The sequence below is a fragment of the Hirundo rustica genome, chromosome 1 (genome assembly GCF_015227805.2).
Source record: "Hirundo rustica isolate bHirRus1 chromosome 1, bHirRus1.pri.v3, whole genome shotgun sequence".
NCBI classification, from domain to species: domain Eukaryota; kingdom Metazoa; phylum Chordata; class Aves; order Passeriformes; family Hirundinidae; genus Hirundo; species Hirundo rustica.
In genome coordinates this window covers 63,208,399-63,232,846 of record NC_053450.1, presented here as the reverse complement: position 1 = coordinate 63,232,846, position 24,448 = coordinate 63,208,399, and the positions used below count along the sequence as shown (strand labels likewise).

At 43.5% G+C, this 24,448-nt stretch overlaps 2 protein-coding genes across 3 annotated transcripts in view; both read left to right on the top strand.

Annotated features, from left to right (window-relative positions):
- Positions 1 to 10,154, top strand: part of GALNT12 (polypeptide N-acetylgalactosaminyltransferase 12) — a 45,448-nt gene extending 35,294 nt beyond the window's left edge. The window contains exons 8-10 of the mRNA XM_040066608.2: positions 1,121 to 1,234; positions 7,478 to 7,633; positions 10,006 to 10,154. Of these exons, the coding sequence (XP_039922542.1) occupies positions 1,121 to 1,234; positions 7,478 to 7,633; positions 10,006 to 10,092 (357 nt within the window). The 3' untranslated portion in view covers positions 10,093 to 10,154. The remainder of the gene's footprint in view (positions 1 to 1,120; positions 1,235 to 7,477; positions 7,634 to 10,005) is intronic.
- An 8,463-nt stretch (positions 10,155 to 18,617) lies between these two features.
- The window catches only part of GABBR2 (gamma-aminobutyric acid type B receptor subunit 2), a 460,554-nt gene continuing 454,723 nt past the window's right edge, over positions 18,618 to 24,448 (top strand). For both annotated transcript variants that reach the window (XM_040084650.2, XM_040084641.2), the window contains exon 1: positions 18,618 to 19,113. In XM_040084650.2, the coding sequence (XP_039940584.1) occupies positions 18,799 to 19,113 (315 nt within the window). In that variant the 5' untranslated portion in view covers positions 18,618 to 18,798. The remainder of the gene's footprint in view (positions 19,114 to 24,448) is intronic.

The window sequence follows — 24,448 nt, the reverse complement described above, 5'->3', positions numbered from 1 at the left end:
TAGCACTAAAAGTAGAAGTTGGCAGAGCAAACATATATAGAACAAGTATTTATTTTTCCAACTTGTGTGGTTTGCTCTGTGATGGGTTTAGGCCCTGCAAGGTTTGTCTTGTTTGTTTAGTTTTAGCCGCCTCCAATCCCTATGTGTCCGCTCATTTTCCACATTAAGGACTCAGGATACGATTATCATGACCAGGGATGAGCAGTGAAATTACACCTTGCTGAACTAACTCTTCTGAGATTTACTCTCCTTATTCTTTTTGTCTGTGATATAATTACACTCAGTAACAGAGGCATTCAACTTCTTGTTTACAGGACCTATTTCTGCTCTGTGTAATTTCAAATTTTGTTATGTGGCTAATACCAGGAATCAGTGGTTGTTATGTGATTGTTTAATGTATTTTCAGTTACTTTTGCCTCTTGAATACTTAAATGCAAATCCTTGTTAGCTAGCTTGTTGTTTTTAAAATTAGCTAACTTGATATTTTAAAATTTAATCTAAAAGTTATGCACCTCTTCTGTCAGAGATCAGCAACAAAGAGCATTTAATATCATACCTAGTGTCTCTTTCCAAAGATATATTTTACCCACTTTCAAGATTTCTGATCCTAAAGTCTGTCTTCTTGTTCTGCCTCAAGAGGGTACTGGAGTCCTTTCGAGAACAAATCCTCCTAACATTTCCCATTTGACAAACTGAGAAAAGTATGCAGTCGTCTTTTCATAAGAAAATTGAACAAGTAGATCCTGGGGGAAAAAGGCATGGCAGACTCTTTTGTTCTGCATGAGTTGCTGGCTGGTTGGGTTTCAACACAGTTTTTCAGAGTTTCTATCCACTTCCTTTGCAAATACATTGGAACACAGTGTCATTCCTAGGGGAAGCCATCGTGTCTGGCTGCTTCAATGCTCAAAGTCAAGACGGTGCAGTTTTATTTCACATTAGTCTGAGAGATGTTACCATTGCATCACTTTGGTCTCTTCCAGTTGATTTGCGTCAGCTTTGCGATGGATCTCAGAGCCTAGAATTTAATGAACGTGAAACCACTACAATGGATGTAGAGAGACTACAGAACATCGTCCTTATTTTAGACTAATATTTTAAAATATTATTTTGTTTTGATTAGCTGAAGAATAGAGGAATGGAAAACTTCTGCTTTGATTATAACCCTACAAATGAACATCAAGTAACTGGACAGAGGGTCATACTCTACCCATGCCATGGCATGGGACAAAATCAGGTAAGAATAATGTTTTATTTTCATCTTCACTAACACTTATTGTTGTAACGTAAGGAAGTAGGGTAAAGTTATTTCAATAGGGCCCAAAGAATATGTTGCCACAGTAAGATGGTCTTAGTTTGAGTTTTGATTCTTGCACTAAATGCTTTTTATTTTGATGTATCTTCAGGTCAGATTTTCTTCATTCTGAGGATGTGTCTACCCAGCCCAGGCAATGCATGCATACCTTTATTATGCCTTTCCACAGAGCTCATTAGACGGGGTTAATAGCATATCAGTGCCGCTATAGTGCTCACAGGCCAGTGTTCACTCGCCTCCAAAACCCCTTTGAGCTTTTGTCTGTCCGTGACTCTAAAGCTCTTAATTACATTGGAAACCTCACCTAGTTCCACCTGTGTCTGTCATGATGTTTCTTCCTCGTGGTGCTTGTCTAACTACCCAAGAGGTTTTGGATCATATCTTCTCCTGTCCTTCTACAGAAATGTCCTCCTGGGCTTGGGCTCCACAATCCAGGAGAGCAGCGGTTCTCTTTAACACTTTCATTCTTCTTGTCTTGTTTTTAACTTCTGAAGCTGAAAATGCTGTTTGCTTTCTCCATGTTGACTGAAACTGTGTGCAGCAGTGGTTAGTTTTGATGCCTATAAACCTCTCTGTATAATGTCATGATAAAAGTGTTGTGGGGCACTGTGTGCCAAGCTAGAATGGCTGTTTTGCATAGTTTTGAGCAAACCTTCCAGATTTGAAGTTTGGTGTTTGATGTGGGACATGTACTTGCCTGTAAGTCTTGATTTTTGGCTTCTAACCCAGGTTAGAGTAAACACAGTATTTGAGATATGGTCTCATCAGTGCTGAGTACCAAAGGTCTTGTGAGACCTTTCGTACATGACCCTATGACAGCTTGGGTGGCTTGACTGTTTAGGTCCTTTTTTAAATGAAATTAATCCAAACATTCAGTTAGGATTGTTTGGAAAAAGGGAAAGGGGGTAAACAAAGTTTGGAAAGAAGCCAGAGATGTGCCAGTTAAACAGTGTATCTGCTATGGTTTTGAACTCTGCTTTAAAAAAAAAACAAACCTAAAAGCTTGAGGAGGGTAAAACAAGTCTGTATTGAGGAGAAGGCTTCTAATATAAATTGCATTTTACATGAGAAAAGGGAAAGAAAAAGCAATGTACCTCAGATCTTAAAAGGAAATGGATTTGTTGTTGATAGTATGTTTATTGCCTAAAGTATTATATATAACTATAATTTAGTATTATTTATTAGCTCATGTCTTGTTTACATCTTAAGTTTTGTAATATTTCTGTCCTTAAGGCCAAGATGCAGGGGAAGGCGGGGGAGAATCTTGTACCATAAAAGCCAAAGGATCTCAATACTTGACAGACATATGCCAATTGTACTAAGCCCCACCTCATCCCTTTTACTCCCTCAGTTCAGATTCATGCCCAAGCTGAGAATACTTCTATAGATCTAGATAGCAGAGAAGTTAATAATCAGATAACCTAGTCAAGTCACTTTCTTATAAGTAACATTGATTGCTTTTGTAGATTAAGAAGCATTTCATGTATAGGATTACATGCTGACATGCCAAAGGTATTTACAGATTTATTTTTCCTTGTATTGCAGATTACAGAAAGGAGAGGGGTTGCAATTTTCTGCATTTCTCTGAGCAAAAAGAGTTAGCTTAAGTCTTATCCCTTTCCCCAAGAAAGAATAGACACAGGTTAAAAGGCGCAAGCAAAAGAGAAGCACAATTGAGAGACGAATCATCATGAGGTGACATTTTTACTTATTCTGTGTTTAGCTAGCACTAAGAGATTAACTGAATTTAGTGCAAGACACCACATCACTGGGCATGAATGCTCTTCCATCTCTGCTGATGGTGTGGTGCATCCATGTACCTGTGGCAGCAGGTGCCAGGCAGAAAGCAGCAACACTGGGAACTGTGCAAACCGCTCCCTCTGCTGGCATCCGAGCAGGAGGAGGAAAGAGAAATGCAGAAACCATCTGACTGTAACATAAACCAATAAAGGAAAATGTGAGATGACTCAAGAGAACTGCAGAGCCTGAAGAGGGAAGGCCAAACACGGGAAATGGGTAAAACAAGATTAGTGAAATGGTCAAAAGGCATGGGAGGGCTGGTCAGAGCCAGGGAGAAAGGGCCAAGGTGACAAATGGCAGTAGTAGTTTGGGACAGAGGTGGAGCAACAGGTGATGAGCAGGGCATATGTCATAGAGGAAAGAGTAGGACAGGGAGTGAACCAGAAGAGTCATTGGAGAACATTTTAGGGGAAAGGGGCAGGCTTACTGAATGTGGGAGCTGAGATACCAGCTGGCAAAGGGGGGTGGGCGTAGGGCAGATAGGTAGTTGCAAGAGAATACGTGGACAGCAGGAAGACTTGTGGGTGAGGCAACAGAGGAAAGCTAAAATAAGACAAGATGTAGAAACACAAGTGAGATGGGAAATGAAGTTGGGGTTGCTGGACTTGCAGCTCCTTTTTCTGGCTCACAAATAGCTGCAAGACCTACCAGCAGGACATTTTTCTCCATTTCTTTCCCATCCCACCACCTTCTTGACAGTCATTCTGAAAAGGTAGCAGGCTGTTCCTTGTGGTGTGAATTCCTTGGCAGATGACACTGTCAGGACCAAAACAGTCAAATCTTCCACATTTACATCTATCACTGTCTGCTGATGAAATGATTGTGGCAAGGTTTGGTCATCCTCTAGTATCAACAACCACAGAGTTTCAGAGATGTTTACTGACAACAGGCCGTCCTTAACTTCTCTTTGGCCCCTTGGAAGGGAATTTGCCATCCTAATCCCAAACTCTTCCTGCCTTTTCTCCTCGAGTTTGTTCTCATCACTCAACTCATTGCCTATGTACAGCTTTACCAACAAATCCTCATTCCAAGCTTTGCTCTAGTTCCCTGTCCCTCACCACAGGCAGGTGGCTTTATGTAGGGACAACTGCAAAACTCTTCACTGGAAACAAACCTCCACTTAGGGACCTCTGAATATCTGTGTGCACTGTGCTGAGAGGAGAGAGCTCTGTGCTCTTGGTTATTTATAAGGTCCAGCACCTGCTCCTGTTTTACATTTCGGTGAACAAAACCACTCTCAGAAAACAAAAGTTCCTGGTAATTTCTTGCTGTTCTTCCTTGAGTGCACGGTCTAATTGAGAGGGTTTTCTTTACTGCTTTTGTGTGAGCAGAAGAAAACTAACTGGAGGTTTTTTAAAATTAGCATGTTCACTAACAAAAGAAAGTGAGGATAACACTGCAGTGTTAAGAGCTGAGTGTAGATGGAAGAGAGGTAGGAAATACGCAAAACACTGGCTACTGATTGCTTGTACCTCAGGCTGCTTGTGTTTTGTGGGAGTGCCTGCCCCACAGATAAGAATGAAATACTTTGAAATGAAACACCAGTAAAGCCCTTTTGCCCTTCTGGGTATGGCTGGGAAGCAGTTCAGAGGGCACCAATATGTGATGGCAAGAAACCAACCTGATGTGATAAGAGGATGGGAAAACAATGACAGACAGTGTTCTTCCCAGAATCCCTATTTGGAGCTGATAACATTTGATGTAAATAGCAAGAGGGAAACAAAGAAGTTAGCAAAGCCCTTAAGTTTTCAGCAAAAAAAATGAGTATCAGACCTGGCAATCTCTCTGCTGGTTCTACCCATCAAGTGCAAACCTTTCCCTGCATGCAAAACAACAGTAGCCAGGCACAGGGAAGGATGAGAGTGTGTTTCAGGGCCCAGTGAGGTGGCCAAAATCTGCTGCTGGCCCCAGTACCAGAGAGATACTGATGCAACTGAGGCATAACCTGTAGATTGTCCAGAAGCCAGAGACACTGGGAAAAAGGCCTCATCAAGCTTCCCAATAGCACTTAAGGGAATCTACTGATTCTCAGAAGGAAAGAAATGCAGTAAGGCTACTAGTTATTTGGCCATGGATTAGTTTGAAAATGCTTCCTTTCTGCTGACAGAATGCAAGTAAAGGGAACTAAAAACCACTTTACCTTTTGAGGAGGAAGATATTTATTTCCTGTATTACCAGAGCTTGGAAAAGCCCAAAGCCTGGAGTATTTATTCAGTTTGAAGCAGTGTAGGGTAATGAACTGTATTGTGTTCATTGGGCAACAAGGCAGGAGTGCTTGCCTGCTAGTCCTAAAACCCCATTCCTTAAGTTTATCCAGAAATTAACCATTTTACTTGCTCTGCTTCAGAATCTGGTGCAAGTCCTTGAGAAACCATTCAGGAAAGGTATCAGTAGTAAGAGGTGCTCTGATCCAGTAGCTGCTCCATTTATTCTTGATGCATCTGGTACAGTCTGGCTTTCACTTCTAGTACAAATTGCTAAAGAGTTATTCTATCTAATAAATCCCCTAATGAGCAAGGCTCTAAATATCTCACAAGGCTTTGTGAAAATGGCAGCTGTAAAAAGTGTCCATCCACACGCAACAGAGCAGAACTGAGGCTTTTTCTCTGTTCACAAGCCATAGGATTAAAATGCATGTCTCTGTAGCTCACTGTGGTGCCCAAAGTAGTGGGTTTTCCATGTGTCAATCAGATATTGAACCTGGGAATAAAGCCTAAAGGCCAGGGAATAGCTGCTGCCTATTAGGGTAAATAATAATAATAATAATAATAATAATGGGACCAATATTCACACAATTTACTTTTATTGTTGATGAGATTTGTTTTGTTTTGTTTTTGCATAAAGCAAATGTAAAATGTAGTGCAACCTACATTGTAGGAACAGACCTTAGCAATAGTTTCAAGGGAAAATCATGGTCTCTGGGGTCTTCTTTCAACAGGGAGACTTCAAACCTGATGTTGCTTTCTCAAAAGACTCATTTCCCTTTGTGGCTTACCACAAACGAATGGTGGCAAACAGGTGGTGGGGGGGGCTGAGTCACTTGCATCCTTGCTGGAAAAGAAAAGCCATGAAGCTCCACAGGGTGATGCAGTGGGCAGTATCAGTCAGTGTATGGCTGTGACAGCCACCTTGATAGAGAGATTCCTGATTGTGATAATAGGAGGTGCAGATTTCATGAAACAGTTATTATCAATGTAGTCTAAATCAGAGCTCTAACATTTGGAAACGGATGGCTGCAGATTTTGTAATTGCACAGTCCTGTTTATACTGAAACTCCATTTTCAACTCCTCATTCAAGGTTATTAGCCCTGGCGGTTGTTAGGGATGTTTTTGTGGTAAGCTCAAGTATATACATTTCTGAATTGGTACAACCCCCTTCAAAAAGCCTTACAGTCTCCAGGGGGGAAACAAAACAAAAGAGGATTCCTTCTCTCCCTCGTCCTTTTACTGGTCTCCGCTAATGCAGCAGTACTATGGGTAATAAGCAATTTTCTGATGTTTGTAAAACTCCTCTATTGAGTATAATCTAAATCAGATCTAAACATGCATCCGTGCACTATAGTAATCTAAATTATTTATAAGCTTGCTAAATACAAACAACTCTCAAGCTCTGCTTCTCTTTAATGAAGTCCAAAATTTGGCAAATGTCCATGGTAAGTATAAAATTTTGAGGAAGTCTTCACCCACAAGTGCTTACAGAAGCCAGGAGTTTCAGAGCATGCTCATAACACTTCTGTAGAATATTGTGCAACAAGCAAAGATAGTAAATTGTCTTTAATAAAGTTTTTTTTTTTTTTCATGTTTAAAAGCAGCTGTAACTGATTTCCTTCAAATTATATCTTAAAACTTTATAGAACAAAATGCTCATCACCATGCATCCTTCATACTGGAAATGACCATTATAACTGGAAATGAACCTGGACCAAACTGCATTTGAATTATGCAGTGAGCACCTCCTTAGTTAAAAGTAACATTACTTTGTGATGACTGAATTAAGAAGGCATGATATCAGGCCAGAAACTGTTTTCCATCCTGTCTTTAACGGGGGCCTAGAATGTGAAAGTCAAATATTAGAGCTGAATTTTGAAAATTCTTTAATGCCTGTTTTCCAGGACGCTTATTCAGCATTTCATGCATTTTAAGTGCTACCGGAGTAAAGCCGTGCTGTGATGAGATTGATTTTCTGTAAAATAGTAAGCAGCAGAACTTAAGGACCCTTCAATATTTCTGGCAGAATTTCCCTTCACAGCAGCAACTTTTATTCGTGAACCTAATTATAGTCTCTTAGATTATGCTTCTTTATAAATACTCTCTGTGTACGTATGAAATGACTGCTGTCCTTTGTTTCTTCTCCTGGGTTTGCAGTTTTTCGAGTACACGTCCCATAATGAAATACGTTACAACACGCGACAACCGGAAGTCTGCGCAGCAGTCGATTCAGGGACTGACTACTTGACAATGTACTTGTGTCAAGAAAATGCACAGAGTGTTCCTGAAAACCAGAAGTTTATTTTCAGAGAGGTAAGTGTGCCTGCTTGGGTTTGGGGGTTTTTTGGGGAGTAGGTAGAAGGAGAATTGTTGATTCTTTTTTTTTAAATTTTTATCTTACTGGATACACATTGTGCAGGCCACAATACTGACAGGTCTCTGGGAGAAATAAGCTATCTTAGCTTTTAATATCTGAACACAGAAGCAGGGTAGCAGGCAAAGAGTATTCCAGTCATAAAGAAGAGGAAGATGAGAGGAAGGAAAGCACCCTTGTTGACATCAAGGAGGCTGGGAACATTCTCTCTTGCATGTCACCCCTACTGTCTTCTCCTGAGGCTGAGGTGCCTCAATATAACCCTTCCCCAGCCAGTCATATGGCTGGCCTACTTCTGCTTTCTTTTAATTGACTTGTTTCCCTGTATTTATATTTTTATATATATATATTACCATATATATCCCCAATACTTCACACACCACTATTACCTTGTGTTCTTTCCTGCTTTTAAGCAGCTGCCGCTACATGTTATTAGAAAAACTTGTGTTTAGTAGTTTTGAATCTGTAAAGAAGCCCCTGGATGCCTGAGAGAAAATAAGCTGGATGAAAAATTATGGCCTTGGTCAGGTTCTGGAGTGTTGTCATTTGGCTAAGGGAAAAGGTCACGTAATATATCAAAATGGTATATTTACATAATGTGTCTGCATAAATGCATCTAATCTCTACAGGCTCCATGGGTTACAAATGTCACACCTCGATACTACCATCAGTGACAGGTAGCAGGGTAAACTCTAAAAAAATGAGATGAAAATTTCTGCTCATTTTCTAAATCTAGTCCAGACTGAAGCTCATAGGGATATTACTAAATAAAAATGCTTAAAAAGTTGACTTTATAAATGATGTTACATTTTTAATGTTGACTTTCAACAAAATTGCTCAAGGTCATATACATTAATCCCTAAGATGACATATATTGAAGGAACTTCAGAAATTGAGAAAACTGAAATTTTCAAATTGAGAAAATTAAAAAATTGAAAAAAGTTATGGAATGCATCTGTTTCCACTGCATTCCTTACCATTAATTTTAGCATCTGAGACTTTAGGAATTACTTAAAATGTTCTTTCTCATGATCACTTTGTGCCTCCGTGTTTTGAATGTACTGCTCTGCTCCAGTTCCTTTTCTGCTGCTGCACTAAATCAAAACCACCAGTCTCCACCTTTCAAAGCGAGTGATGGGTGAGGTGTCAGCACCACATTTCTTTTGCTTTGTGCGTAGCAGTGTCAGACAGCTGCCCTTATGGATGGAGCATAATCAAAGATTTGAACAGCCTTCCCAGCAGCTTGGCAAGAACTGAGTTCTTGTGGACACTGAGTCAAAAATGAGTGAGATGGATACTGATTAATCCACTCTAAAATTTGAATTATCATGACGGAAGCAGGAAGTAATTCAGCAGCTGTGTCTGTCAGCAAGTCTGTGAGCAAGCACACGCTGCTGGGCATCAGGAGCTGCGGCTCAGGATACAATTAAGTGCAGCGTTCCTGATGAAGGAAGTAGCAGACTTCCAGAGGAATCAGGGTTATGTTAAGAAACAAGGCATTGGCATTTTGCTTCCAAAGCTGCCGGGGGCTTTGGGAATGCTTGCATGTGGGGGTGTCACCCAGGCCAAGGGGGTGCTCTCAGATCAGGGCACTCCTCCACGGCTGGCCACGCTGCCCTTTTGCAGCTCGCTATCCTAGCTGACAGTGCTCCTGGATTGGAAGAGACTTGAACTGGAGATTACCGTAAAAAAAGGGCCGGAGGTCTCAAGATGTGTTCTTAAGGAATTTGACTGTGGAGGCCTGTCAGACCTTACACCTCGGAGGCAGCTGTACTGCCCTTCAGCAAAGCAAGTGAACTCCACACACATCTAGCAGGCAAGGGGCACGCTTGGATATTTTTACTTTTTCTGCCAAAAATATACCCTATGAAGAGACAGGAAAATTTCTTGCTAAAAATATGTCCAACGTTTACGCTTAATGAACAATATTTACTTTTTACTTACCAGATGTGCAATAAATTGATACTTTTGGGTAATGCTCATGCTTGGCTTAGTTCTTTTCTGCCATGTTCTGGTCCAGTAACAAAAGGCAGTGAAAGCAAATGTTAACATGTCCTTTACAGGCTGAGATGCCACTTCATGAGTCACTCTAAAGCAATGTTGATGTCAGTTTACCTAAGTTTAAAAGCAGGATCTTTTGATAAAGTTTCACACATCCTTAAATTAGGCTTTACTGCACAACCCCATTGGAAGGATATGTGGGATATTGGGATATTTATTGGCTGCAAATGTTTTTTGTGACTTTAAAACACAGTGATATGACTGCAATTTTTGAGACCTGAAAAGCAAACGTTATTTCTGTCTTTCGTAGGATGGTACCTTGTTTCACCCACAAACCCAGAAGTGCATACAAGCCGAGGGAAACGCTTACAATGGGAACCCAGCACCGTTGCTATGACCTTGTACCAACTCGGACTACCAAAAATGGTTCTTCAAAGAAAGAAGTTGATCCAGATGTTGCCTAGGATATAGCTGAATAAAAAAAAAAAAAAAAAAAAAAAAAAAAAAAAAAAAAAAAAAAAAAAAAAAAAAAAAGTGCTCTTTCTAGTCAGCAGTTAGTCAGCCTTTTGAAAAATCTCATAAGTGATATATTTTTGTATGGAAAGAACTGCAATTAGTTGACAAGCCTTGGATCTCGTTTCCTGGAGCTTTGGAAGGCACTAAGTATTGAGAACTTCATGAAGTGCCACAAGATCTTCTCCTTTTCTCTTTATTTGGCAGCTACATTACTGCTTCTGAAGTGTCTTAGGTTCTTTTTACAAGTGAAAATATATTTTTTTAATCTACTGTGTGGAAGTAAGGCAGTCAAAATAATTGCACTAATGTTAATCTGTCAATAACTTAAAATGTTTATTTTTCTACTAAAACATTCTGCAGTTGGGTCTTTTAACAGATAGTAGTTAATAATTTTTCTCATCTTTTAAATACCAAGAAGGTAAATGTAGGCCATATTCTGCCCTAAGTGACTACCACAAAGCCCTCACTGAAGACGGTGTGGATTTACACATAAAGGCAGAGTATGTCTGCATGTTTTTGCACAAATAACAGCCTAGATGCATACAGATTGCACATGCTTGACAATACTATACCTTTAAATGTTCTGACGATTTTAGATGTTCATGGCACTTGACAAGTTTCTAATCATGCTTAAGGTTGGTTTGGGAGTAAAATGGGGAATTTTCTCATCTTTCTTAAAGGCAGAAGGCAACAATATTTAAAGGTGATGCTTTGGGAAAAGCTATTTAGATTTATATGAGCCCAGCTATGTGTCTGTCCTAGAATGCACAACCAACTTTAACATTATGCTGATTTTCAATGTGCATAAAACTTGCAAGATAAGACCTACCAATAATTCTTTTGTAAAAATTTCAAAATTACAGTTAGAGAAAATGGATCTTAAAATTTAAGTGTTTAAATGATTCATGTAAAAGCTATCATATTTTAAAAACTGTTTTGCAACTGATTTCTGCAAATTGCAGCTAATATTAATACAGAAAGGATTGTCTTTGGGGTATAACGTGCATTTTGTCTGGGAACTCATTTTAGATGAGTTGACCCCGCATATGGTCCTGCTGAAAACATGGGGTGTGATCTGCCCCAGTACAGGATGGTTTGTGTCCTGGTGTGTGGGATCTGCCTTGCCCCACCCGACGAGGAGTGCGTGTACAGCAATGGATCTGGCCATTGACCATCAGCATTACCATGTTGATTAGAAGGGTTTCAGCTCGTAAGAAGAGTTCCTTTCTCTGTCAGATGAAGGAATGCTTATCTGTAGAACGATGAAAATTTCAACCTTTTTCCCCCTCAGAAGTCTTGGCATTTGTTTTGATTAGTTTGGTGTGTGTTTTGTTATTTGCTTTCGTTCATGTTCTCTATAAAAAATGTTCAGCCTTTTCTTTGAATCCCCATAACCTCGTGTCATTTTGACGTACCTATTTATATGATTGGGGTGTGGGGGGAGGGTTTCTGCCTGTAGGAGATAGATGTATAGGTTCTCCCAAGGTCTTTCTTATCCATGTAGTTTGAATGTTTTTGTGAGCACCTTTGAAGTTTTGTCTCTGTGGGCTGGACTGATGAAACTGATGTTTGAATTAATAAAATATTTTGTGATTCAGTAGAGAGGGAAATGTCTTATCAACTATTTTTTTTTTTTTTTTTTTCTGGCAATCAGTGGTTTTCATTCAATCATTTTGTTGATCTCTTAGGCCCAGATCCCTACAGCACTTGGGAGAAGACAGCTCTTTTTATTGCTGTCTCAAGTTCTGTTTCCTGAACTCGGTAATGCTTCTGTTCACCTGGTAGCAGCAGTGGCTTACACTTTGTGGAACCACAAATCAGAAGTGCGTGGCTGCATGAGAGAACAGCAAGGATTTTCTATTAATTTCTGCTTTGCCTTCTTGACTGCTGATTTAACAATGTTATTAGCTGGTAAAAGCCCAGCTACTAGAATCATAGCCAAAGCGCTCTCACTGACCTCCATTCTCAGTGAGAGAGCTTTGACTATGATTTTTCTTAGTCTTGGGATTTCAAGATTTCATCATCAGATGGTGGTATGCAAGTGAAACTTAGTGTCTGGAAATTACTTTCTATACATCTTTGCCCTTGTTTAGAGGGAGGTATGGATGTTTTTGGCTTCCTGCAGCTAAGATGTTTTCACATATGCCAGCAAACCTGCTAGCCTGGGCTGCGTATTTGCTAGACAAACACACTTGAGTTCAAAAGCAAACACCGAACATTAGCAATGCCTCCAGCTTGCTCCCTCTGTGTTGGCCTTTTAGTCCCTCTGCTTACCATTTTTTATTCCTTGATAGCCTTTTCTTCTTCTCAACTCACTGGAGTTGTATTAATGTCTGTCTTCAGGTTTGGAGGGTGAAGGACTCCATCAAGCATCTGAGTCACGAAGCACATCTTCAGACTTCCTTTTGCAGGAGGTCAGGGCTGCCTGCTGAGGAATGGACTGTGGACTTTGGACTTCTGAGCAGAGATGGGGCTGGTTGCCTGATAGAAATGGAAAAATTGGGGGATTTCAGTTACAAATCAATGCTTATTTTTTAGTCTTTCTATTCTTCTGGGTTTGTTGGTTTGGGGTTTTTTTGCCTAATTATATTTATTTGAAATTATCAGGTAATGATTTCGACTTTTTTTTTTTCCCCATTTTTTCACTCACCAATTTCATTTAAAAATTGTGGGTCTTCAACATGGGCTAAAACTTACTGGATTTTCACTTCAACAGATGACAGTACATGAACCTTCCTTCTAAGAAATAAACCACTAAAACCTCTGTATATGCAGCCTTGGCTGAACCATTATGTTGGGGGATTGTTGGAGCATGCACAAACACCTGGGAACCACAGCCATCATCGTACATGCATCAGTCAACATGAATTGGAAATAGTGTTCCTTGCTGGCTCTGCTGAAAACAGAGACTCAAAATTGTGTTCAATTTCTGTTATATTTATAGGAAGTGGTAAGATGCACTGCAAGCGGAAATTCATGTTGGTTGATAACACCAGGACTGATGAGATTGTGCTCCTATTTCCTATTTATGAAAACATGGGCACTTGCACAGCGATAGTGCTCGGTTGGTAATTTGAAATCTGATGCTCTTTTAACTTCACCTGCCCCTCTTAAGGCCTTTAGATCTGGAGATTAACTTGAAGTTAGCTGAGCTTTGTCCTGATACCCTGATATAAAGACACAGCAATCAAGGTGTCTAGAGAGACTTAGGGTGAGGATCATGCAGTTGTGTGTATACTCTTGCAGCTGTGCAGGTTTTTTGGCATTGTTTGGGAATGCTGTATACTCTTGTAACAAATATGGAACTTCGTGCTAGCAAGTTAGCTGAGGTAGGTGGGAAAGACCTTGGGAGAGAGGGAAAAGATGGATAGGAGAGCTTTCCCCTGCTCTGTTGAAGTGCAACAGCAATAGCTGAGTTCGAATTACAGCACTGCAGTATTCTTACATTTCTCATTTACAGAGGAAAAACATTATGCACATACATGCAGTACTAAAATTACTATGCCTAGATTAACAGGGTTTTCTTTTTAATCCGCTATTCACTGATATTTTTATGAATAGAGAAAGCCTAATTAGATCAGTCCCAGTCAGCACTGACAGGAATTGCATGGCTCTGGGATTTGCAAAGGTGGCTGGAGACAAAAACAGGGCAGGACCTTCTCAGTGACCTCTCCAAAAGTAGTAAGAAGATGAATATACAGGAAAGTACATACAGGAAGTGAGTTGCTGGCTTAAGGGGCTGCATGATGTATTTTGTGTAGCATCAAACCATCTCCCAGAGTGGGAGAGGATCTGCAGCAGGTGCAATTTATTTGTTGGTGTTAAGGGAAAAATCAGTTTTCTGAGTTTCTTGGCTTTATCCACGGTCTGAAGATATTTAACTTGCAACTGAAGAAAAAGTGGTCAAGGAAGTCATACCAGTACAGATGCTTAAATGTGGAATTAGTTAATTAGGTACTCTGTGGTGAGCAAATATAAATATCTAAAGAACAGAATTGTTAATTGTGCATACACTGTGAGAAGACTTAGTAATAACTGAGAAATTGGAAGTGATCATTAGTGGGAAGATACTTGACAGTGTTTTCAGTGTTTTTACAGAAACATGGTTGCAAGATTCTGAAATGATTGGGTAATATGCCTAGAAGAAAGCGACATTTGATTTTTGAGTTCAGAGAACAGGTTTTACAATTCTTGAGAATTGATATTTTAGCCAACTAGGAGTAAACAGAGGGTGTCTGATGTGCACCACCAAACCAGAATATAAAGCCTTTTTGCCTAACAGATAAAGGATGTGTGCTGCTTCAGAGGATTTCATCCTAGGGAATGCACTTTACCAATTTGATGGTAGCAAAACATTCTGGGAATTTCTAAGGGGGGAAAAAAAAAAAAAAAAAGGCGGCTGCTGGGTCAGTGGCTGTGTCTGACACAATCTTTAACAAGCAGTTTGGTGCAATTCTCCTTTAGCCCTCCTTTTATTTAAAATGAGCTGTTACCTGGGCATCTGTTATGCATAAACACAGCATACTACCTAAGAAAGAAGAAATTTCTCAGTGCTGAGAACTGGAAAGAAGCAGGCTTTACAAAATACAACTGTAGCATAGAATCATGTTGAAAACCTATGTGGACAACATGAAGCTTTCTATCAGATTGCAAATTAAATATGTAGGTGCCAGAAATAAAGGTTTTTGTGAAATCAAAAGTTGGCCTCTGTGTCTATTTCACTACAATTTTTAATTACATTATTATTTTGCAATACATTCCCTGTTGGTTTGGATGGGTTGTTTTTTTTTTTTTTTTGGGTGGGGGAGGCAGTGCCTGAGTTTTTTGGGTTTTGGGGTTTTTGGGGTTTTTTTGGGTTTTGGGGTTTTTGGGGTTTTTTTGGGTTTTTGTTTGTTTGTTTGTTTTTTTATTTTATTTTTTTTTATTTTTGTTAAGGTTTTTTTTTGTGGTTTTTTTTAGAAAAGGTGTGGAAACTGTAATTTTCATGCCTCACTGATACAGAGGAAGAATTTTCAGAGGCTTGCTTTAATCCTCCTTGTTCAATATATGGCCTTATTTGTATCCCCATAAATCTCTAGACTGAAAAATAAAAGTTATTTTCTTAGTGTGAGTTGTTTCCTTTTTATTTTTTTCTTTTTTTGTTGGTTGATTGCTTTTATAGAACATGAAGGCTACAGTTTCTTAGCATTTCCTAAATACTTATCAATCTATCTTCACAGTATTACCATGAAGGAAGAGCACCGTGTTTTACTGACAGGGAGTGCAGCAGCAAACAGATTAAGGTCAGAAGTACCACATTGTTAAATACTGTAATTTGAAGTGCAGCTTTGCTTGGTTTAAATGATATCCAGCCATACTCCAGACCTCTGCAGCTCCCAGATGCATTTCTTTGCCCTGCCTCTCCAGCACTGGCCTTCCCTGCGCACTGCAGGGACACCAGTGTCATCTGGTCTCTGCCTCCCACATGAGGGCAAGACTTGAACTTCACACGGAGTGCAACTGGCCAGTAACTCTTCCCGACCTGTGCTGGGAAAAACAAGGAGATGTGTTTCAATCTTCAGATAACAAAGGGACTTTTGCTGCTGCAGCAGTAGTTAAGAAGGATGTCAAGCAGTTGCTAATAATGTCCAAGTTATTAATTCTATTGTAACACACAGCATGGCCTCAAGCTTTCTTTCAGAAAGACCGAGTTCTCGAAAATGTAGAAATTGCTTCCAAAAAACCTCCAAATCTCTGTAAAACTGATGACGGTCCAGAGACAATGTGAATGTGCATGTTAATAAACTGCCAATATTGTAAAATGTTCACCAAATCGATCCAAGTAGCTGTAGTTCTAGTAGCCAAGTACTGGTGAAAATCACAAAATGATACAGCATACAAGCAGTGAAGAAAGGTTTTCTGTGAAACTAATTTTGACAGACAAACTTGCATATCAAGTTGAGAGTGGCAAAACATCATTTAGCACATGATAATTCTGGTTAAAAATAGCATTACACAAAATCAATACGGCACCTATTCCTGTTGGCATCCTAGGAATGTTCTTGGTGTTATGATAATAAATTTTTTGGAAGAAAATGGAAAGTTTGCAGGTGACAAACTGCTGGACAAGTCACTTCTACAAATAAAGCTCATGGTTTGGTTTATTCTGGTGGAAGACCAAGTACACAGGAGTAAGGAGGCAGGCGATGTTTTTTAGGCAGTATGGATTCAAAACATGGTGTAAATGATTTCATAAAGAGACATCCCCACAAGGATGACACACTGTCCGGTCTGCCTGCAGGGATTAGGTTTCCCAACCTGCCAACCTGCCCAGCCTGTGGAACTGGCAAGTACTGAGGGAGCTGCTGAGGTTACAGCTTATGGCCCCGTGCAGGCAGGTCACAGGGTCAGAAGGCCCAGTTCAACATCATGTGGAAAAAGGAGATGTGCATTGAAAGTGCCTGCAGGAATGATTCTTGAGGTGAGGGAAAGTTGGCCTTATTATTTTACAAAAGCAAGATGTGATTAATCTTAGCCCCTGTGTGTGGGAGAAGATCACTGATGCTACGTCCTCTTAAGGACGTATTACCTAATAAAGGTATGATAAGAACCAGTGGTTGGAAGCTGGAATAAGACAAATTGATACTGAATATGAAATGCACCTTTTAGCAAACTAATTAATGATTGAAATGATTTATTAAGAGATGTGACTCTACATTACGGACGCCTTAAAGTCAACACTGCTGGATGTCCTTCTGAGTGAAAGGCTGTAATGCAACAAGTGTTATGAAATTACTGGTTGAGGGCTTTTAGCCCAAGGTCAGATCTTACAATCTCAGAATGTATTAATCCATGAAAATTCTTTCCAATTTACTGCAGACGTTCTGCCGTTGCTGTGTAATATAAATTAGATGTATTAGGTTGATCTTCAAAGGTTTGCTCAGAGTGACCTCGGGAAATTTATGAATATGTATAGCAAGTGGGGTGCCTAAAGCGGGGTTAAGAAAAGTTTCGCATTTTGCCTGTATCGCCTCCTGTGTGGGATCTACCTGAGATGAAACAGACCAGTGAACCCTGCTGACCACGGATGTGGGTGGGCAGTGTGAACATGCCCCCTGGGGTGGAGGAATAGCCTGGGAGCAGGGCAAAAAGCCACGGGCTGTCTATGGAATATGCCCCACAGCCACTGAGATGTGGAGACAACTACTCGGGAGAACAGGTGTGGAAAGGGCTCGCTTCCCACAAGCTCTTCGCAGGGCTGCGACAGCCCTCGGGGAAGCTCAGTCCTGCCGCAGCCTTTTTTTTTTTTTTTTTTTTTTTTTTTTTTTTTTTTTTTTTTTTTTTTTTTTCCAACCCGAGCCGTGTCAGCCTCCCAAAAAAACCGCCAATTCTGCGGGAAAAAGAAACCGGTTTAAAACACAAAAACAAAACAACGGAACCCCACGGCTTCTGCGCCAGCGAAACGCCCCGCTCCCGCGTGCCGCAGAGCCGCCGTGGCCGGGGCAGGCCGCGCGTGTGCGTGTGCGTGTGCGGGGCGCCGAGCCCGCGTGGGAGCGCGTTTGCGCGCCGCCTGTGCGCGGGGGAGGGCGGGGAGCGCGCGGAGCCCGCCCGCGCCGGGCAGCGCAGCCAGCGGGCTCCGCGCGTGTGCCGGGCGGGCGGGTCGCGCGTGGGGACAGCGCGCCGGCCGCCCCTGCCCGCCGATGGGCAGCGGCCGCCGCTCGCACCTCCCCGCGCCCGCCCGCGCCCGCCTCGGCGGCTCCACCTGGGGAAGGCGCCCGACCCGCGGGCGGCGAACGCCGATGCCGTGAAGGGGGGAGCTCGGTCCGGCCCCCCGCCGCCGCACGCTTCGCTCTGCGCCCTCCCCCCCCGCCCCGGCCGCGCATCCTTCCCGGCGGCTTTGCCCGGCCCGGAGGAAGGGCGCGGGCGGCACCACGCGCCCGCGGCGGGGGCTGCCCCGGCTCCCACGGAATGCGGCATTAGCACCCCCGCCCCGGCTCGGCGCCGCTCCTCTCCTCCGCCTCCCCGGCTCTAGGGGGGGCTTTTTCTGCCGGAGCACCCCCCCCCTCCCCCCTTTTTATTTATTTATTTATTTATTCCCTCTCTTTTTTCACCCTTTTGGAGGAGGAGGAAGAGGAGGAAGGAAGGAGGTGTTCAATGGGGGCTGCTCGGCTCCCCCCCCCCGCGCCCGAGAGGTGCTGTCGCTCCTTGAGCGGAGAGGGGGGACAGCTGCCGGGGAGGCAGAGGCAGGTCCCGCTCCCTTGCTGTGCCGCCGGGGAGAGCGGAGGAGGGTGGTGGGGAGCGTATCTGTGTGTGCGTGGTGGTGGTGGTTATTTATTTATTTATTGCTCCTGGTGGTTGCAGCTGGCAGACCTGGGAAGGAGTAGGCGCCATTGCCAGAAGGATTATTGCCAGGGGAGGGGAGGGGGGGGGGGAAAGAGAGAGGAGACCCCGAGGCTCCCGAGGAAGCGGAGAGAGGCAGATCTGTTCCTCCCGCCTTGGCTGCTGCCGCCGGGGGATGCGCCCAGACTGAGAGGGGCTCGGCTCTCTTCCGCCGCTCAGCCCGTTCCCCCACCCTCAGTCCTCCTCCTCCTCCTCCCCATCCAGCAGCATGCATCCCTCTCCGCGGAGACCGGCCGCTGCCACCTCCAACCCTGCCATGCTGCTGCTGCTCCTGTGCCTGGGCTGGGCGCCGCCGGGCTGGGGTTGGCCGCGGGGCAGCTCCCGGGGGGCGGCCGGGCTGCCCCCCAACGCCACCACGCCGATCTCCATCATGGGCTTGATGCCGCTCAGCCAGTCCGAGGAGGACCAGAAGAGCAGGATCGGCCGGGGAGTGCTGCCCGCCGTGCAGCTGGCCATGGATCAGATCCGCAACGAGTCCCTGCTCAACCCCTATTTCCTGGACCTGCGGCTCTACGACACGGAGGTAGGGACCGCCGCGGGCCCGCGCCGCCGGGCGCAGGGGGAGGCGCCGCCGCCCAGTCCCGGGGCGCTGCGGGAGCAGGGGCGCAAGGGCAGCGCGGACGCCCGGGCCGGGGCCGCGGCTGCCGGCGGGGCCGTGCGCGCCGCCTCCGAACCGCCTTGCCCGCCCGGCCCCGCAGGCTGCCGGCAGATGTGCGGGGACCGGCGGCGGAGGGGGAGGACGTGGAGCCGGCGGGCCGTATATCCCGCCCGCCCGGTGTTATCGGGAGCGGCTGTCCGGGAGTCAGCGCTCGGCCCCGCCGCCCCAGGAGCGCCGCTGTCCGGGAGTCGCCCGCAGCGCGGGGGTGGGCCAGGACGGGTGCCCGGGCGGCGGGGGCGCTTGGCGGCGGCTGGGATCCGCTGCCCTTGGCGCGCACGTACGGCGGTGGGAGGAAAGCTGCCTCGCCCAGCGAAGCCGCGGCCGCATCCCTCTGCCAGCCGCCCCCCGCGCAGCAACAGATGCACGCCGGGCGCTGCGCTCCCCCGCTCCGCCAACGGGCTCACGCTGCCAGCCCCGCTCGTCCCATGCGGCGACGGGACGCGAAGGGCAGCGACCGCAGCCGTAGCTTGAGGAGGAGGCGGGGAGGCTCTCGCAGGGTTTCGCTGAGTTTTCCCCCGTCCCTGCCCTCGCTGAGCGCTTGCCCGGGGGTGCGCTGCGGGCGGGCGGCGGCGGGGCGCGGAGGCGCTCGCTTCTCGGGAAGAACTAAATTTGCAGTGTCGGTCCCGGCGGAGAGCCGCCAGCGCGGCGGGATGCCTTCCCCCGATCCGGAGCGCTGCCAGCAGTCGGGGCTGGGAAAGGGGGGAGCGCTGCCGAGCGAGAAAACACATCCCCTTTACCTGCGAGAGAGGGGCAGGGAGCGAGGCGAGGGCTTTGTCGAGCTGGTTGCCACTACCACCCGCCCGCCACTGCGTTTGGTTTTTGTCACAACTTCAGTACCTGTGTTTGCGGAGGATACGCGCGGATCCGGTACCGGGGCTCCCCTGAAGATGGCAGTCGCTCCTTGTGTAATGCTGGCGGCCGGGGCTCGCTTCCAAGACAACCCCCAGTAAAGCAAGTGACTGCTGACAATCTTCCCCGCTGTAATTTAAGGAAGCCCCTGTCTGCTCCCCTTCGGTTCTCAGGGCTCGGGGGGAACAAGCTGAGAGCCGCAACGACAGGCTGTACTGCTTCGTGACAGTGTTTCCGTCCCTGAAATGACTACCAAAAGCCTCTCCTTCCAGGGTGGCTGCTTTTTATTGACATAAATTTGTCATAGTGGTGTGGTTTGTTTGTTTTTTTTGTTGTTGTTTGTTTGTTTGTTTGTTTTTAAGATATCTGAGCAGAAGTGCATGGAGGGCAATTCTGCTGAAGATATCACTTAGGAAGGAGCAGGCAGCCATCCTGTTGTGTTGAGTGAACAAGACTAGATACTGACAGGGAATACAGGCGAGATCAGCCTAGTGTAGCTGCTTGTTTCCTTAAAAAAATGAATCTCAGGGAACTCTGCAATTGTAATGAAAAGAATTATGGGGGATTTTCTGAATGGCATTACCTGTCTCATAAAGTGAGATGCATGTTAGGAAAAAAAAATCACAGTTCTCCTAATCCTGTTTTTATGACGTTATTCTATATTAGTTCTTCCCTTGGATAGAATTATTACAAAAATAACATATGCATAGGAATTAGAGAAGCCTAGGCAGGATGTCCCTTCTTCATACAGTAACATCTTAATCAATTAGGTGCTGCACTTTATTGCAGTCAAAATATTGTGATTTTCTTTACTGAGATTTGGCGTTCTGAACTAGGTAGTTCATTAAAATATTCAGGAAGAAATTACTCTGTTTGTTCTGGAATGAGTATCGGTTTCTTAAAAATTGCATTTTTTACTGTTTTGTACTCCAGGGACATAAGAAATCAGGGTCATGTTGCCAGCTTGCTGTGTTGCTTTGAAGGCTTTTAAGCAATTAATAAATGGATGGTTATGGAATGCTAAGTCAGGCAAACGTATATGTTTGGACTACAGTTGGACCATTATTGCGTGCTTAATAGCGACAAGTAAATAAGTTAGTGTCCATGTAGAGTGCTGGATTGGCTGCACCCAGAAAGGATGGGCTAATGCCTGGAATAGCCATTAAATACCTAATGGCAGCACAAACTTTTTCACTCGGTTCAGGCATTACCTTTTTCCTTCGGTGCACTTACAGTAAGCAGGAAGGTAGCTGGCTCATCATGCCCACTTGATTCTCAGCCTGTTTTCTGAGGCTGCCAATAAATAGATAAGCCTGAAGGGCCTGGATCCTTATCATTGCATAATCAGAGAGCAGGGAGTACTTCTGCCTCTCAGGGTTTCACAGGTGGTGCTTGTGACATTGTTGGCTCTTGAGAGAATGTAGAGCCTTGAATGCATGATATTTCTTTAATAGCTTGAGAAATAATTGCAGTATATTTATAATGCTTAGGAAATGTATGGCAGTGATTTACTAACTCGTGTATTCTCTCTTATGTCTCTCCAAAACCCCCCATTGTTGCAGTCTGATCCTTGTATTGCAATTTTCCGTAATGCTTTAACTAAGTGCTTGTGAAAAGCAGTAATGAAAATAAGCAGTCTAGATTATTTTTTATTATGCATTCAGGTTCATCCTGTCAGAATTGAACTGAATATTTTAGCTGGCTTGATAGTTCTGGTTTGTGTAAAGGAAGCATTATAATGCCTTTACTTTCTGACCAGCCATCTGAAGAACTGCAGTGTGCCTTCTAAGGTCAACTGCTGTTTGTCAGCACTTGAACTCATTACCCTTTGAGGACATGATCAGCAGCTCTAGTGTTTTTCAAAGCATTTAAATTAAATTAAAAACTTAAGTACTGTGTTTAGTTTGTCTCAGTTGAGATTGTGTGAATTACATCTTCGTTATGAAATACGAGCCCAGGTTACATCACGTACAAAAATGCAGAGGCTTCTGTTTTGGGTATTTTTTGATCTTTAAATGTGCTTGGAGTCTGATCCTGATCCAGTCTATTTTGCTACTTCATGGGCATGTCTTTATTTATTTGGGGATTCCTATGAAGACTCAGCCAATAAAAAGAAGCTCAAATGTAGGCATTTGCAGAACTCTGGTCTAAGTGACTTTACTTTTATTCATTTTGATGAGAGTGGCAGTCTCTCTCTAGATGGGACTCTAGGGCAAAATTTCATAATAGTGTTATTTTAGAAACTCAAGAATTTATAAAGTGATCATCTCTAAAGAGTCTCATCCAAACTTCATTGAAATTAATGGCAGTAATGCACTGATTCCAGAGGCCCTTGGACCAAGTCCTAGAAGTTAAGGGTGCTTGATAGTTTATGGCTTCAGATCAACAACCGTGATACAATAGATCCTTTTATTTTTTTTTTCCCACCCCTATGAATGTAGTTTTAGTTGGTTGAAAAAGCAAAGAAATATTTTGCAAAATAATGAAAGAAAAACCTCTATGAGCATTAGAAATAGCTCATGATGCACATAAACCAGGAATGATGATTTCAGTTTAAGAGCCCTGACACAAATCTGTTGGAGGAAAAAAGCAGAATAAACCTAAAATGAAGGAATTGATCATTCTAGTGGACCCTATTATCAATTTCAAAAGTGTTTGATTTGCATCAGGCAAAAACTGTCCACGTAGTTACTGGAGAAAGAGGAATTGTGGAAGAAGGCAAGGGAAGTTAATGGAAGTTGGATATCTGTCCTTCTACATCTGGACGCCTTCCCTCAAATATGCACTGGATTTTCTGATTTCTTATAGGAGCAGTGCTGCAAGTGGTGCGCAGATAGTATGTGTTTGTTTTGAATCTTAACATGTATAGTCAAGAAAGCACTTGTTTCTGAAGATCAAAGCGAGTCTTGACAAGGCAAAAAAAACCCTTCCTGAAGTAAGTGGGTATATTATCACAAAGAGGAAAGAATATTTGTACTGGGGTGGGGGGATGAGATTATTTAATTTTCTCTAACTACAAAAAATACATTGTGGTAATCATGATATAATCTCATCTTTGTGAAATAATACATTCTAATACCTTTAAATAGTGGGTTGGAATAGAAGGGTGAGCTCTGGTAAATGAACAGGAAGGACTCCACGAAATCCGAAAGAAAACGTGAGCTTATTGATATTTGATACGTATTTGCCTTTTTGTATTCTGTAACTAAGTAGAAAGTGCCTTTCCTAATTTATCTGACAAGAAATTACAGTCTAGGCGTAGTATGTGTAGACTTTGTTTCCTTCTTCTTTTTTACTAAAAAAGTGCATGTGTTTTCAGTAAAGCTCTCCAAGCTTAAGAAAGGCCGTGCACCTGCCTGAGTCATTCTTAGCAGCTATTCTAAGCTTGAAGAATCCTGAGCCCCCAAGTAAAGATGCCTCTTCCAGAAAGTCCAGTTTTGAGTGGTGTCAACAAAATCCACTCATGTCTCGTTCCTGCAAGTGGAAGTAAGAGAGCTATTCACTTTTGCTGAGTATGGGGAACACATTCTGGAAAAAGGAGAGCAGGTTTGTGTCAGTGGTACAGAATAAGGGGTCTGTCCACTGGAGCTCCACATGGTGGTCCTCAGAGAGGGACAAACAGTACTGGTTCCTCTCTGAAAAACTCCACCATTACTGTAAGAGAAGTGAGCAGGGGCACCTCCACCCCCTAAAGAAGTGCATGTGATATGTTGGTTAGACGCTCTATCTTAGGAAGCATTGATCCAAGTCCTTCCAACAGTGCTTGGATTTGCAAGAGGAAGCACGATGTACCAAAGTCAAGTGGGGTCTCTGGGGGTGAGCCCTGTCATGCTTGGGGATGCTCTGAGCACTAAATTGTCTGGAGCCTTATTTTGATTTCTGGACTGCTCAGTGGGAAAGGTAAGGCGGTGTCGTGGTCATCTGAGGGTAACAGCTGAATACACAGGAGAGGCCAGGGTCTGAAGGAGGGTCCAGTTTACAGCAGACAGAGCTGCCAGACATTTGTTCTTGTATCGTCAGGTGAGCATGTGTCTGGCATATGTTGAGGTGGTTGGGTAATTTCTTACCTTTAAATATTACCGAGTACTTGTGCTGTCTGATATTTGCAGAGAGGGAGGCATTAAAATGCACTGCGCTGCCTGTGTGGTGACAGTCGCTGTCTGCTCTGCTGGCGGCACTCTGCTTGGAAGGGACTTACTTCTTTAAATAGTCAGTGTCCCCTTTGACTTCCGTGTAACATGACTCCGTTTACGACATAACCTCCTTTTGCTTTAGAGTTTTGTAAACTTGGAGGGAATAATCTGAAAGTTAAGTGTTTATGTTAATTCTGTGCTGGCTTCTCCGCTGATGT